The sequence below is a fragment of the Larus michahellis genome, chromosome 8 (assembly GCF_964199755.1).
Source record: "Larus michahellis chromosome 8, bLarMic1.1, whole genome shotgun sequence".
NCBI classification, from domain to species: Eukaryota; Metazoa; Chordata; class Aves; order Charadriiformes; family Laridae; genus Larus; species Larus michahellis.
In genome coordinates this window covers 16,365,838-16,382,411 of record NC_133903.1, presented here as the reverse complement: position 1 = coordinate 16,382,411, position 16,574 = coordinate 16,365,838, and the positions used below count along the sequence as shown (strand labels likewise).

General features: G+C 44.9%; 1 protein-coding gene across 19 annotated transcripts in view; it reads left to right on the top strand.

Moving 5' to 3' along the window:
* The window catches only part of NPRL3 (NPR3 like, GATOR1 complex subunit), a 45,669-nt gene that overhangs the window by 24,801 nt on the left and 4,294 nt on the right, over positions 1-16,574 (top strand). For all 19 annotated transcript variants that reach the window (XM_074596778.1, XM_074596775.1, XM_074596774.1 and 16 more), the window contains 6 exons: positions 472-609; positions 1,348-1,504; positions 3,382-3,488; positions 4,771-4,900; positions 13,300-13,489; positions 14,635-14,827. In XM_074596778.1, coding sequence (XP_074452879.1) covers positions 472-609; positions 1,348-1,504; positions 3,382-3,488; positions 4,771-4,900; positions 13,300-13,489; positions 14,635-14,827 — 915 coding nt within the window. The remainder of the gene's footprint in view (positions 1-471; positions 610-1,347; positions 1,505-3,381; positions 3,489-4,770; positions 4,901-13,299; positions 13,490-14,634; positions 14,828-16,574) is intronic.

The following is a 16,574-nucleotide window of genomic DNA, read 5'->3' as shown; positions in this document are numbered from 1 at the left end:
GGCTGCTCGTAACACTCCATGCCCAATATGGACATTTCCTTTTCTCTTTCCATGGAGAGGAGGGTGGAAATTGGTGATGAAAACATTGTGCCCAATTCCTCTTTGCCCTTTGCAGCTGTGGTCTAGGGAATTTTCCAGTGCGTTGCAGCAGATCTTCAAGAAACTCTTTTAACTTGAAATACTGCTGCAATGTTAAGAGCAGAGGAGGAGAAGATCAGTGGGGTGAAGTCTTTCAGATCCCCCAAAATCCGCCCCCGCCCCCGGCATAGAGGATAACGCTCCCTAAGCACAAGGTAAGGAAAGCTTGGCAGCTCAGAATGGGCTGGTCCTCAGCCAGTCGGGGGATAGACAGGGTACATTCAAAGTCTTTTCTCATCCTGATGCGATTCCTGTGCAGCGGTGAATCTGCACCACAGTTACATTTGTTATACATTGTAAATGCTGTGTGTATTTATTTTCTTCCTATTTTAGTCTCTGCACAACAGGGGTGGTCCGTTTACATATCAACAACTGGCTGGAAGTGAGTTTCTGCCTGCCTCATAAAATCCATTATGTCGCCACAAACTTTATACCCCCTGAAGCAATCGAGAGAAGCCTGAAGTCTATCAGGTAAGAGCAAGCTCCGTCCCTCAGAGTGTGCCCAGTTCCAAGTGTGGTGCTGCAAATGTCTGTGCTGGCACAGCTGGGGGGTGATGTGACGCTGAGCTGTAGTGGTGGTGGGGCCGTGGGCTGAGACGGGACTCCCTGAAGCTGGCGCAGAGGTACCACGGTGCTGCTGTATTCGTGGTGGCGCGAAGCCACAGCCTTTGCGTTAGCATTAGGTAGTTGTACTGAAAATGGGAGGTGATGCTGCAAGAGAGGTCTGCGGTGTTTCCAGTCAGAGGAATCGCACGTTTGTTTTAATCTGTTGACTCAGAATTAATTTTGCTTTTAGAAGAAAGACAGCCCAGGCCCTATGATATCTTATTTCCTGCGCTCTCTGTTTACAGCTTTTTACCTGCAAAAGTAACCAATTTTTGCTTTCTTCCTTTTTTCTACAGTATTCTGTATTTCAGTAATGCAGATGAGCTGTTTGCAGACTAGTTCTCCAGGCTTAGTTGTATGCCAGCACAGTGCCGTCATTTTTTTTTTTCCTAGTCAATGGGGCACCCAGTTACTATATAGCCCTCTAACCCCTTTTTATGGGGAGCATCTTATCTTGTGACACAAAAATAAGCTTATTCTGCGCCCACTTACAGCAAAAGGATGATATTAGAAGTTCTTTTTTACCAGTAGATTGACCAGGTATAACTAAGCCTTCAGGAAAAGTTACAGTTTACTGTGCAAATATATTCTTTTTTTCTGCAGGCCGTACCATGCCTTATTACTTTTAAATGATGAGAAGTCATTGCTTAATGAGCTCCCGTTGGACTGCTCTCCTGCCCTGGTGAGAGTAATTAAAACTACCTCTGCTGTGAAGAATTTGCAGCAACTGGCTCAAGATGCTGACTTGGCATTGCTGCAGGTATGGGGAACTGTCAGCAGCAGCTGAAATTCTTTTAATTCACGACGCATTTTCTTTCTGTGTGCCAGTGGGTTTCTGTGGTCCAGGAGGACATCAGTTCTCTCAGTGTGAGCAGAGTGCACAGAGGAAGCTTGAGAGTGAGGGAGGACTGGAGAGATGAAGAGCAGTGGTGTGGCGACAGCACTCGACAGTCCCGCGGCCACAGCTGAATCACGGATTGCCGTGGGGTAGCAGGGGCGTCTGAAGGCCTCTGGTCCACACCACTGCTCAGAGCAAGTCCTTTACAGCAGGCTGCTCAGGAACTTGGCTGTTTGAATTCTGAATGCCTCCAGGGACACCTCTCACAACCCCTCTGGGCCCTGCTCCAGCATTTGACAAACATCAGAATGAAAAATTTTCCTCATATCTAATGGGAATTTCCCTTTTTTCACCTTGTGTGTGTTGCCTCCCGTCCCTGTGCCCCGCTGAGAAGAGTGGCTCTGTCTTCTCTGTGCCTTCCCATTTGGTAGTTAAAACCAGAACAAATAGTACTCTTGACTAATGCCACAGTGGTCTGTCTTGGTTCTGCCACGTTGCTGTCTTTGTGCAAATGGAGGCACCCAAAATGCAAGTGAAAGCTTGCAGCTGCCATGGCCAAATACTGCTGCTTTCCCTGGATCTGCCAAGATCTTTCCTGCTGAAGAGCTCTGAGAGCCTGTGCAAACCTACCTATCGATTTCCCTTAGTACATTAGTGCACAGGTTTTGCAGAGTCCCAGGAAGAAGCTCTGGTTTAGGCTTGGGCAAAAATTCTGAGCCAGTCTCTCCAAGCCAGCAGCTCTTTCTGAATGCCTTTCCGGTATGGACAACCAGATTTCAAACCTGAATTGCTCAGGGTGATGTGACAAGCCCTTGGAAAGGGAGGTTTGTGCAATGGAGGGAATGAGACTCTGGGAATCCCAGGAGGCACGAGGCCACTGAGAGACCACTGCAGAAGACTGCAGTCATCGTGGCCCTTTGCTTGAAGGGCCTGATGAGTATATTAGATGATACAGGAGAGGGGAAAGCCATTCCATGCTTGTAAGGGTTGCTTCAGACCCGGGGACACAATCTGTGCTCTGTATGACAAGGGAGAAGAACACAGCTTGTCATCTCAGGTGCTCCTGATCATAGGTCCGCGCCTTCTCTTACTCGAAGGGAAAGGTCCTGTTTTGTAATAAAATTTCCAGGTCTGCTTACAGTGGTCTGTGGTGTTACTTGGCATTGTACAGCTATGGGATGAACTCTGGAAATTCCCTACTGCTCCTGTAGTTTTCTTCTCCACAAAAAAGCAAAGTTAAACACATCTAATGATACAGGCTGGATTTTATGTCTCATAGACGCTATTTATGTGGCTCCTGCAGAGCCATTAACAACCACTGACTTGTTTAACACATTAAAATATTTTGTGTAACTCATTACCGAAATATCTCAGTGCATTAAAAAGGCAGTGTTGGTTTCCTTTATGTGTGTGTCATAGTAGAGGCTGATTCTCTTGTTTTATTTTTCATGTATAACACTTAATGCATTTTGGGTGTAAACAAGAATAGGTTTTTGGGGCATGAAAAGTAACTAAACTTCTATTGATACAGTTTGAAGAAATTCTGTTAAGGCAGGAAATAATAAGTTGCTTAGAAATGTGAAGTGAACTCTGGAAATTCATAACCTTGCCAAATGCTTTTTGATGTGCCACATGTTTTATTAAACCCTGAATTTATTCTGAAGGCAGGGTGAAAGGATGGAACGTTTTTCTTTCATTTCAGCTCAAGCAAGACTTTTCTTTCATTGTATGGAACTCTTGCTGAGACTTTGAGTTTTGCTTTCTTGCTCTCCTAATTTTTCCACGTTTTCTCAATGCAGGTTTTCCAGCTTGCTGCACATCTCGTTTACTGGGGAAAAGCAATTATTATTTACCCGCTGTGTGAAAACAATGTCTACATGCTTTCTCCAAATGCCAGTGTCTGTCTGTAAGTAGAAGGAAAACGAGGGACTGTAGCAAGAAAGTGGTGAGAAGTGCAGTTGTGCTTTCCTTCCCAGTCTGACTGGGTACAGGGTAGGATTTTTATTCACATAGGAATTTGTTGAGACTGTACAGAAGACAAACCATGACATGTGCCTGAACTTGCAGAGCCATGTAGGAGTTTGTGTGCAGTAGGAAGGGGCATCAGAGCAGATCAGTATGGTTGCGCAGTGATATGGGCCTTTGAAGCGATATTTACCCTGTGAAGCTACTTTTGGTATTTTTAATATGCTTGCTCACTGAATGGCCATGTCAAAAAGGCTGCATGAGCCTGATGCAATATGGAAACATTTACAAAACAAAATACTTTATGATTAAGTTAAATCAATGTGTGTTTCATCTGGCACACAGCATCACCTGAAATTAATCAAAAGTATCAAGTCAGGGCAGTGTTGCTATCACTATTGCATTGTTTCATGTGATGGCATTTTAATTTTTCATATCCACACGCCCCCTCGCAGACAGAAGGCAATGCAGCCGTTTTGAGAGCAGGCAGCGGCTATACAAAGAAGAAGTGGAGGCAGTGGGGTGGGTATTTTTGCTCTGCTGAAGGTTGGCAACCCTTTCTGTGTTGGATTTTGAGATGTTTTTAGAGTCTGTGTTGGAACTTGGTTATAGGAAAATAGTTTTAAATCGAAACTTCTGTGATGGAAGTATAAAAATAGGGCTGGAAGGGACCTTGAGGTCATTCAGGAGCAACTGTGCCTGTCATATATGGCAGTGCTGTTCTTGAAGACTTTTGTAGATGGAAATCCTAAGACGGACAGTTTTCCTAATGTTTGATTTGACTCTCCCTTACTTCTCATCAGTCACATTGCTTGTCCTGTCAGCATGGGCAGGGAGAACAGTCACATCTGCAGCTGCATTTTGCATATTCAAAGATTGTGTGTATTTCCTGCCCATCCCTGTCTTCTCTTGACTGCCCAATCCCTGTTCCTTTGATCAGAGACTGCGCAGGTCTAGACTTTTTACAATTTTTATTTTTCTCCTCTGGATTCCCTCCACACCTTGAATAACGTGCTGGAGCTGAATGTAACGCCAAGATGAAAGTGCATTTGCTTTTTGCTTGCTTTTGCAGGATGCAACATGCCATAAACTATCGTTACTGTTTTTCTTGATCACGGACAACGTTTCATTTGGGAATTGGCACTTCTGTAATGCTTAAATGGATAAATGTTATGCTGACTGGCAATATAAAACTGATTTCTGCCTTTACTTCTTTTCTGCAGTTATTCTCCATTAGCAGATGCGTTTTCTTGTCAGTTCCGGGGCCACAACCTGCCGTCGATGCTTTCCAAGTTCTCCCTCCCAGTGTCACTCTCAGAATTCAAGAATCCACTCGCACCGCCCGTTCAGGAGGTGAGATGGGGAGTGCACGGGAGCTCCTCGTTCTCCTGCTAATGAGAACAAGGACTGGTGTTGCTTTTGGAGCACCTAGTCAGGAACCTGCTATTGCGGGTTTAGAAGTTGCCAATTACTGTGTTTCCAACCATAGGATTTGTTTTTTCGTATCCCCATGCCAAAAAGCTGTGGGGATGTTCAAGGTGAAGCTGTGGGGATGTTCAAGGTGGAGCTGTGCGGATTGCTGTGTGCTAGCAAAGCACAATCCTAAAAATAAAATCAGAACGTTTCTTTTCCTTGAGTGATAAAGTAGGGAAAACTGAAACTCCATTTGGTCTGTTGAAACCTGTCATAAATTAGCATAGCTGAGTGCAAGTTTGTGGATTCCCCACAATCACATTCAATTTTATTATATTCCATCTGCTTTAAGTTCATGATCTAGTTTTAAGAGCAGACTGTCTGTTCACTTAGCTTTTGATTTGAAACTGGAATTGTTTAAAGGCTGTTGCAGGAAGTAGACTCAGCGTGTAGTCAACACAAGTCCCTGTGTTACAGCATTAGCATTTTAATGTTCAGATGTGGGGTAATAATATATGGATTTTGGATTTGTGTCCTGTTGTTTTGCTTACACATAGATCAGGGCTTGCGGCATTTCTGGGAACTGGTGAAATGCAAGAAAGAGCTCAATAATGTGGCGTCTCCTGGTGACACTGTTATGTTCTCAGATGAAGAAGCTTGGTCCTCTGAACACAGCTCGTTGTGGCAAAGGGAGCACAGGCAGATTTCTCCAGCTGATTTCTTGTTGTGTTGTTTGCTAGCCTTCATACTTTGATGACTTGCTGGCTATATGAAGTTAGCTGCTGTTCATATATCTGGAAGATTAACATCAGTTGTGCAGACAGGCACAATTGTGAGAGAAGAATTTGTTGTAATTACGGGTTGGCAGAGATTGTGATCAGAGATAAAGATAAGTGATGATGTAGCGTCTAATCCCAATAGTATGTACTGGTCAGCTGCCACCTTGGGAGGCAGGGGAAGAGCAGCGACTACCGTTTTGTCAGTACTTCATTGTAGTTACAGACAAATCTGTGTCCTGAAAATTGAAGCTAAATTAGTAGCGTTACTTTTATTCTAGCTGCAGTAGCTTCAGGAAGCATTCTTATTGTCAGTACTCCTTTTAAAATTAATTACTTGCCTTAATACTTCTCCTTCAATATCTCTAGTTGCTCTCAGACATCCTGCTTTTGTTCAAAATACCAAATAAAGTCTGCCGCTTACTGCTGCAGTTACGCCTTGAAACACCAGTGCACAATCAATGTTTGCCAGAGCTGTTGGAGTGCTAAAATGGCTCTTGCAGAGTGTGCGTCTTCTCTCTGGTGCTCACCTGTCCGTGGTGAGCTTGTTTTCGGCTTGTTTTCATCATCCTTTCAGCGTGTGTGGAAGGATGAACGATGATCCTGAGAAAAGCTATGGAAGCGCCTTCCACAGTCTGAAAAGGGGAGCTGAGGACTGGGGTTGCAGAAGACTTGGGGCCACATTGGCAAGACATGTGCGTGAAGATGGAGCAGACCACCACACACCGGTGGGCTGCTGTCAGTCACGGTGAGCTTTTTGATAAAGCTAATCATGACAGTTCTTGGGGGAGTTTAGATTAGAAACAGTTTTTAGATGTTGTCATATCAGTACATTAATGTAGGAAAAAACGTATTTTCTTCTACTCTGATTTACATATGTTGAACTCTCTGTATTACTGTTTTGTTTGGAACTAGCCTTTTAAGAGAGATAAATCCAATCCCTATCCTGAGGTGGTCAGGCTCCAGCTGTAATTAACAGAGATCTAGTCGATAGAGCAATTAATCTGATGAAATGTGGGTGGGTTTTTGTTCCGCTGTGCAGCGATAAAAGATGCTGTACTCTGAACTGTAAATATTGTCAGATTGTATTTGCTTTGCCCTTGAAAAAAATTAACAAAGTTGGGACCTCTCACTGTAATTTTGTTCTTTGTGTACATAGGAGGGGATGTAGGTTGTTTTTTTTTTAACTTGGAAGATTTTCACTAGTAGTCTGTTATCTTGTGCTTTTCATCACAGTGACAGTACTGTCTCTGTATTTCCGAAGGTCATCTGTGCTAAAAGGTCAGGACTGTGGGAAGGGCTGTATTTTCTGCAGCAACTGTTAAAGTCTCATGGCATCCATCCCATTTGATTCTTGTCTTAAGCATGGGATTGTCCTCCTCCTTTTGGCATGTGCTTCTGGACGGGCAGAGAATAGGGAAGGCATTAATAAAGTCCACGATACAAAATAGGAAAGCTGTTAAAGAGCCCTTCCTCCTGTTTTATAGCAGGTCGCACTGCCTGATTTGAAAGAGGACACAGTTATTTCTGTTTGCTTACTGTTAGATGGGTGGAGTTGCTCCATTCCTTTGGGTAGATGAAAAAACTGTGACACTGGCATTTTTATACTTGGGGTGCTGCGGTATTTTTTGGCTGATAGGAAGTAAAACCAACCTGAAATACCCTGAGCAAGGACAAGGGCAAGACTGCCTTGAAAGATGGAGTGCACGTCTACATTCTGCTTTTGGTGTCTCTCTGTTAGGTAGGTGGGAGTTGCCCAGTGACCGGTGTGTGCCAGCGCTGCCAGCGCTCTCGGCATACCCTGTGCTAGAGGCAGGAATTTTTCTTGAGCTCGTCTTGATCTCATTTCTTGCCTGTGCCGTATATTGCAGTTGAACATTCTGGTTGCTGTATATCTCTCAGTGGTCTTGTGCTTATAATTTGAAAAGGTTTTGTTATTTGTGTAGTGATTCCTATGCTAGTTTTTCTTTCTCTGTGTTTCCTTGCTCGGATAGCAGTGTTGCAGCAGCCTGAGGATGAGCCCACGCCTACAGCTCAGATGATCTGGCGATATCTCGGTGCTGCTGAGAGGAGGCCCTGTTTTTCCTTTCTGCTCTCAGGTGTGTGCACACACGCCTCCCTCCTTTCCCTCTTCCCTTTGCACTAGAGCTGGCTCCCATCCAGCTTGACTCTATTCACTTGTTTCAGCCGCACTAGTTTTCTGCCAGGTTAGCAGGTGGAATTTGCTCAGGGGGGAGATCCAGCAGGCTCCAGGGCTGGCACAGAAGGAGGGAGGCAGTTCTGCAGCTGGGGATGTGAGGAAAGCAGAAGCGGCTTTCCCCTTTTCACAGTGGCGAGTTGTCTGTTAGCTCCCTCGTGCTGTGTAGCTCACCTGGACTTGCCGCAATCCAGCATAGCCTGGGACTGTCCTGAGCAGAAACCAGTGCAGCTCATGCTGCTGGTGCTGGATCTCATCAGGGTGCGACCATGGGGTGAGGAGATCCTGTGAGCTGATACAATAGGGAAACTCATCTTCCCTTTTAGTTTTTTTACTGGAAAAGAAGCAGTTTGCATCTCCTCTACCCCAACCCCAAAGAAGCTGTCCTTCATTCTGCTGCCCGTGCCTGTTGGTTCCTGTCCCTGTCCGTGTCCTCTTCTCTTGCAAGCGTGACACAGCCTTGATGCGGCCACAGAGCGCAGCAAAGTGGAGCTCTGGTGGTGTTCAGGGTGGTGCACACCCCTTTGTGACTTCCTGTGAAAGCACAGAAACACTTGGTGACCTAAAACCTTTAGCTCAACACAGGTTCATTGACAGATGACGTGTACTAGGCACATGCTGGAAAAGTGCAGTTGCTGCATGGGAATGCTTTAACGTGCTTTTCAGTGCGAGGCTTTCTTTGTACAGTATCAAAGTTTCTTCACCCAGCTACTCTGCGCTAAGTTTCTTCGCAGACCAAGAGATGGGGATAACGCCTGTGGCTTTCCCTCCTCTGTGCATTATGGCCTCAGCTAGTTCACCTGTTTCAGAAGAAGGTATAACATCCCTCTACTCTGCCTCGAGGAACAAACATGGACTAGCAGGGGGGGGGTCTTTCCGCCCATAAGGTAGGAGGAGTGTACTATGCGAATTACACATCCCATTTCCTCCCTGCATCCCCTTTGCTACAATATAGCTCTTTATCATAAGGCACATTGTTATTATTATTGTAGTTATCTAATTCTCCCTTGATGGGGCTAGAATAACTTTGGAAAAAAACGATGGGAAAGTATGACAGCTGCAGCTGAACAAAATACGTTTAGTTTTTCACTTTTGTTTTAATAAGTCTGGCCATCCTGTTGGGAGTAAGGCACTGGTAGATGAGGGCTGTGCCTTACGCATCCGGAAAACGTGCCGTGCTTTGTGTAACGGCTCGGTGGAAAATGAGGGTGTACGTCAGGGGATGGGAGTGGGAGGAGAGCTGCATGCAAGTACTGAGCAGGCAGCTGTGTCTTCTGAGAGACACGCTGCAAATGGGACTCTTCTGCTGGGCATCTGGAAGGCATTAAGAGTCACGGGAGTTTTGTTGGCAGAGGTATGGAAGTAGTATTAAGGCGCATTTATATTCAGTTGGACTAGGTATAAAATCAGGGTTTTTCAGTGTGGCAAGTTAAAATCAATATGGCTTTCTAGGCCTAAACGGATGGAATGGTTAAGTGCTGTCAGCAAAGTGAGAATTCAAAGCTATTACTTAATGATTAAAATGGCAATATTAGACAATAAATGTTTTGTCCCACATTAACAGGAGTCTTCAGTCTGTTTTCTGTAAAATAGGGAGAAGTTTTAATAGCTTATCTTTGTTTCATAAAACAGCGTGGTTTGAATGATAAAGAAACTTAATATATTTCAGCAAACATCCCCCCCAGCAACTTCGAAGGTGCTGTCCTACTGAGCCAAGGCAGCGCTTAGTTCTCAAATCAGTCCTTGAAGTATCCACATGTCAAATAACTAGTTCATCCAGACTGGAGAAAGGAGGCTCGTATACTTGGGTAGGCAAAACAAGCTGTGTTTTAACTAAGAGTGTAACCTTATGTAGTGAGAAACGAGGATTGAGTGCTTCTGGGCTGCTGTTTTCCCTTCCCTTTCCTGAACCTGTTGCTAGTCCCCAGTAATCTTGGTGTTTTCCATAGCTTTTTAGGCCTGGGAAAGAAACAGCCTTAAAGAATCCTTGCAGGAAATGCATTTTATTTAACGCGTTACTCAAAAGAGTTTTACACATGTTCCCTTTGATTCCCAGAGGGAAGAGAATAACGAATGCTGGATCTTGTCCCCCCAGGACTTGGGGCTGAGCTTCCCTCTGCCTGTCCCAAACTGCCCAGATGGGCTGATGTATAGCGCCCGTGTTTTCAGAAGCCAGTACATCTTCTCTGCTTTTGTCAATAAGCACAAAGCAATGTATTGTTACCAATGCCTTCCGTGCCGCCTTGCATGACAACATGCTGTAACTTCACCCGGGGCCTGCTGTGCCACGAGATGGGGAGAAGAAGGGGACGGCTGCGGGCTGATCCGTGCCAGCGGGAGCGGTCCAGATGCTGCTGCAGACAGGACCCCTCTGGAAACAGGCAGCACGGGGAGACGGGAAGGATTAAGGAATATGGATGAAATTTAGAGTTGATTGTTAGTTAAATTAAGCAATGAAAAATGTTTCCTTTTATATTTCTGTCACGGTCCTGGTGTTTCAGCCAAAAAAGGCTGGCTGTAGCTTTCTACAGTGCCAGATGCTGAGTGAGGGAGTGGAGGCAGTCCAGGGACTGAAGCGTACCCTGGCCTGGGAAGCTACTCACCCCTTTTTGGCTTCATCAGGGAGCCCAGCTAATCAGGTAATCTGAGACCCAGCACCAAGATAACCCTGTATCTTGGGAGGAAGAGCATTTCCGACAGCCAGAGCAGCGCAGATGGTGTCGGGAAGCCTTCTCTCCTGCAGACCTGACTGGAAGCTCCATCAAGAGGAGCAGATGGAGAATGGATGTCAATTCAGTGTTCATGTCCAGAGACAAGCAGCAAAACATAATAGCAAAACTTCTGCTAGACTTTATCTGTGAAAACACTTGCTGCTTTTGATAAGAAATAGGTTTAAACCCGGAAAAGGTATTTATGTGGGGGCAGGACAAAGCAGAAATGGTGGTGTGAGGCATGTTTACAGTGACGGCACAAAGTGCGCCACTTCGGGCATGGTGCGGGCCACTGCAGTGCTTGGGCTTTTTTTCTAGGACTAGATTTTAAGAGCTACCAAATTCCTTCTGGAGTCGGGCTTATTATAGATAACTGTCAGTGATCACCATTCTCTCTTATCTGGGAATGATTGTTCAGGCTCACTTCAATAAGGAAGAATAGTTTTCTCTAGTTTTCAAGTTAGTCACAGCTGATCTCCAGCTCTCCCGCTTACGGCACAAAGGCATTTGGCGATCCTTGTACAACGTCATGCCTGTAAAGCTGTAATACCACTTTTGCCTGGCTTCCCGTTCCACTGAGCCATAGCTGCTTTCTAGATATTTGCACAAGAGCGTAGAGGTGAAGGTGCGTATGCAGAATTAGAGAGCGGTGAATAAGACTTTCCACGCACATGGAGCTGTAATGAAAGCAGTAGAGGCTGGTGTAGGTCAGGCCCTCCACGACAGGTTCTGCAGGGCTGGCAGAGCCTGTCTTACTGTCCCCTTGAATTGCCTTGGATTTTTACAGGGTTATTTTCTGCTGTGAAATGCGCAGACTTCTTTCATTTCATGTGAAACCAGCTAATCAGACGTTGCTGCCTGCCAGCAGGTTGGAAATTTAAGTAAAATATATGAGACATCTTTCCATCCAGGCCTGCATCTGGAAGGAAGGTTTTTAGCAGCATAATCACTGGAGTAAGCCTCTTCCCTCTTCCAGGCTGATTTCAGATGTTAGCAAAACACTATGCATTTGGTATCTTTTGCCAACCCTCCTCTTCTGTAGATTTTCTACTAAACATGTAAAATGAATGATGGCTTTTCTGAAAAAGATACGTTTGAAGGCGATCCCAGATAATATGTTTTAAGATTAAAATCTATTCAGCCTACAAAAGTGGTAATCGCTGAAAAGACAGGGTGTGGGTCTGTCTGCAAACAGAAGACGTTTCTTTTGTGATTTGATAGCAGAGGAGGAACTCAAAATTATAAGATTTATGGAAAAAGGAAAATTATGTGGGCTGATGAACTTCGGTTTGGGGCTTTTATTGAGATTTGGCCTGTTATCCTATGATTAATACAGCAGAGCTAGCTTCCTTCTCAGAGCCTGAGCTCATTCTGCATGTGTTTCTCTCACCAAAACAGTGTTCGTTGCTATGAAATCCCCAAACAGCTTTTGTCAGTGAATCAGTGTTTTCAGAGCTGTTGGCTACGAGAAGGGTTTGCCTACAGTTGATATGAAAAGGCCTTTTGTGCAGAAATTCAGCCATGATGATGCATTTTGAATGCTCCTCCAGAACTCCTCCAAGAGGGCCACGCCAAGAACCTACAAATGCTCATCCCTTGCTCTGTCCCCTGCTTTCAGCATCTCTCTGAGGACATTGTGCAGGCCTTTAGCTGCTGTAACACGAGGTGTTTTGCCTGTTTGTTTAATATGAGTGTCATCTCAGCACTTTTGAAACTTGTGCCTGTCTGCACCCTGAAAAGCTTGCGTGCCTTTAAAAGCTCGGCCTGCCCTGTTGTTGCAGAGGGATGGTGAGCAAATGGGGGTATTAACCCTTTGGTTGAGGGGGACTCCTTGGCAGCGGCAGGAGCTGCTGTCTCTCGCCAGGGTTCCTGCTGCTGTTAGCGCTGTGTCTGCATGGCTGAGACTCTGATCTCCGGAGTCTCTCCCATGGCTTTGCAGCAGTTTCCCGTCTGATGGCAAACGGCTCCTACTTCTGGGTACCTCTCTTGGTTGCTTCAGCTCTGCCCTGTCACCTTGCCCTCTCCCTGGCTTTCTAGGGAAACCTGAACTTTAACCTGACTGCTCTGGGATTAACCCTTCGGTGATCAGTGATTTTAGTGGGTCTTGTTTAGAACCCAGCAAACTGATCTCAGGGCTCACGCTGTGCAGCCGCGGGCATCAGGGCCTGCGCCTGCTTGACCCGTTTCCCATGTCCGGTCTCTCAGAAGGAAAACCATCCCATCTTTTTAGCACCTACTCAGCTTGGTTTAGCGGACCAAACAGCTCCAGGTGGCATGGTATGGCTACACTTGTAGGGCTGGAGTGTTACGTGGTGAGGGCATTTGGCTGCTGTGCTAGAACAGAGCAGGTGCTGCAGCCATGGCAAGGGGCAGGGCTGGCTCCTTTGAGGACACGGGCTGCGCTGGTCAGTGTTGTGTAAAGACGTGTTGGTCATTAAAGGTTTGATCACAGCCTAAACATCCACAAAGGCTTTGGGTGTGATGAACAAGAGTGCCTGGTCGCCTTTTTGTGATTGGAGACGAGATAAAACTGGTGTGTGGGGTGGAAAGCGTTTCTCCTTGTGACTTCTTAGTCACAAAGCCTAACCTTTGTGCATTATTTTTCTCCTGTATTTTAGTTCACGGGTGTTTAATACCTCATTTCTCACTCTGCAGACTCAGCTCATTCAAATGGTGATATGGATGCTCCAACACCGGCTTCTTATTCAGCTTCACACTTACGTCTGTCTGATGGTGCCACCAAACGAGGAGGATTTCCGAGCCCAAGATGAAGACATGCCCTTCACTGCCAGAGTTGGAGGACGAAGTTTAAGCACCCCCAACGCTCTCAGCTTTGGTTCGCCAAGTATGAGCACGCTTTTCTCTACTTTCCAGACTACAGCCCACTTCTAGAACTTCCCTTAGCAATGCCTAGAGTAATTGGGCCTTGGTGACAAGACAGCTCCTCTTAGCTGGAGTGCTTGCTAATTACATCCAGCCCTTCTGAAATTTAGAGCTGGGTGTTGGTGAAAGTCTTGAGGGCCAATTCTTAAACCTTAAATTCTTGGTTTTAAAAACAAATCGTGCTTTGTAATTTGCCAAGTTCTCATTTGGTGATGTAAAATATTTTTATCAGAGGTACTTCTATTTTTTCAAAGTACCTTTCTACTTTTGGAGTAACCGCCATGTTCCTCTGGCTGCACCACTGTTACTGCATGAGCTTTGGTTTTCAGGAGAGGAAGAAAATTGTGAGAATTGTTTCAGACATCATTGGTTTGTGCGGGCTGTAGAGCCACCTAAAATGATGCAGAGCTAGCTGTCATTCTCACAAATGGCTGATTTCTGGTTATGTCTCCTGATTTCTTTAATCTCCTTGGTACCATTCTTCAGGGTGATTCCAGGAAAGCTTTTTTTCAAGAGTGTAAATCAGATACAATTCTGAAATCCCCAACTCTGAGAGTGCTGGTACGAGCAGCATTCTCAGAATGCCACTGAGGTTGGATATCGGGAGAGATTCTCTGTACAACTTTCAGCTTTACAGAAGTCACGAATTAGGGCAGAAATCTTGGAACGTGAGTCAGATAAGTCTGTGCTCTGCTTATTCTGGCTCACTCACAAGAGGATATTGCTTCTTGGCCTTTCTTTCTGCTTGCTCCCACCTTCTGTGCTGTTAGGCTTTTCATGTTCCCACTTCATGGTATTCCAGCAGAGCTGGCCGGGAATTTTATTTTCAGATGTTTTTTATGGACTGTTTATGGTCTCCAGAAGTACAATTTTCCACATAAATTGATGACTTTGTTGAAACACTTGACTTTCCCATTGAGAAAATTGCTGTGTTGTCATATGACTAATTGCAGATACATGTAGCATTTCGAGAGGCGCTTTATTTGCGCTACAAATCTGAAGGGATTATTTGGAAAGACTGTGTAGAAACAGCCTGAACTGATAATCTTTGCATCATTATGCTGAGGAATATAAAAAATTTGTGTCTCTTTCTCTCTTCCTCGATAGCTAGTAGTGACGACATGACTCTGACAAGCCCTAGCATGGATAATTCCAGTGCTGAGTTGATACCTGGTGGGGACTCACCCCTAAATAAAAGGATGACAGAGAATCTTCTAGCAAGCTTGTTGGAACATGAGCGGGAAGCTATCCTCAATGTCCCTGCTGCCCAAAATCCAGAAGATCTTCGCATGTTTGCAAGGTAGGAAATGAGGAGTGGAGAATGTAATCTTTTTTTTCTTATCCGTGCTGTTTTATTGAAGGATTGGTGTGGACTCTGAGCAAATCCCGTTAGCTTGGGATTTTGGAGGATAAATTCTCTTGGGTTTGTTCCCCTTCTACCTGTTTCATCTGTGCACATCAGTTTTTAACAAAAACTAATACATGTGTGACAAGAACGCTTGTTAACGAAGAGTCCCGGATGTCCGAAGGAGCAGCAGGGAGTATGGTTGGACAACACGGACTTCACTGTTTGCCTCCCAGTTTCCCTGTGTCCACACACAGTAGACGTAAAACTGTGTAGCCTGAAAAAACCTTCTAAGCATGCAAAGACAAGACTCAGTCATGCTGGTGCTGTCATTTTGTGTCCATTGGTATTTCTAAGCTAGCTATCCTTTATTTTAAGGTTTGTAAATTCCATGCGAATACAAGAAAAAAAGCATCAGACACAAAGCTAGCCTGAATACTTTTACAGACCAGACTGAACAGGTTTCAAGGATTGTTTTGCAGAGATGAGCTGCTCATTTGGTTAGGTTAGTTAGGTTAAAGTTGTTAGGATGTGTGATGAGGAGCACCCGGTTTTGTTGCTATGAATTTCAACACAACAAAAATATGCAAGATGTGGTTCTGCACATGGTAAAAAGCCAAATGACTGCCTAACCAGTCATCTGGAAAAAAGGTGGGGGGGAAATACTTTTTCTTACTAAGCATTTCAAAACACAGTGGCATCACTGGAATGCAACTTTCACCAGTTTTCATACTTGTAGAGCGGAAAACCACCCGAGGCAAGTACTGCAGTTTTTGCTCTACTTCCCAGATTCAGTTGGTAATCCCCTGGAAACCTGGTTCTCGCCCTAGGATGGATATAGCCGAGTCACCTACAAAAGCTGTAATAGCAAGAAAATACTTTCTGTGTCTGCAGCAAAGTTTGCTGCAGGTATTTTCATAGAGCTCTCCCAAGCTTGTGGGTAGTCACTGCTCTCTGAATTGCTCGTCTCCTTCTCCATCTTCTGTAAACTGCTCAGAGGATATTCTCTGATTGAGACGCAACACTTGGACCATTTGAGAACTTTGAAATGTTTTTTTTTTCCTCATCACCAGATGAGTCGTTACAAAACCAGCGAGAAAGGAAAGTGAAAACAAAATCATAGAATTTGGACCAGTTTAGTGGCAATGCAGATTCTCAGTCACCCTGGGGAGAAGAAAGGATTTTGTGATTGCTCCCCTGTCTGGGTAAAAGAGCCATTTAAAAGCTTTGGAATTGCAGATGCAAAAAAATTACTTTGATTTCTTCATAAAATCAGCTTCTGTAACTAGGCAGCTGTCTTAATGATGTTTATTCTGCAGTTTGCTCGTGCACCGGGTTCTTTTGCAGATCCCCAGGATGGCTTTGCTAAGTCTGAATTTCCACTCTACTATAGATTGAACTGACAGCTGCATAGCTTACTCTCACTCAGCAGTGAGGAAGAGAGAAGATACGATAAATAAATGGGTCCTATGGGTCAGATGCTGGAGTGTACAAATAGAAATGTTTATGCAAGACGCTCTTGGTTACTGGTGGTTTTATGAGACACCATAATTTGGAGGTTGTGGGTTATTTTCTCTCTTTTTGTGCCATAAACAATCAGAGATGAGTGCCTCGGTAAACCTATTGCTCTTAATGAAAGCGTAAACAATTGTGGAGAAGCCGCTGCAGTGAATGAGCTGATCTCCCCCACCACCCTGATACA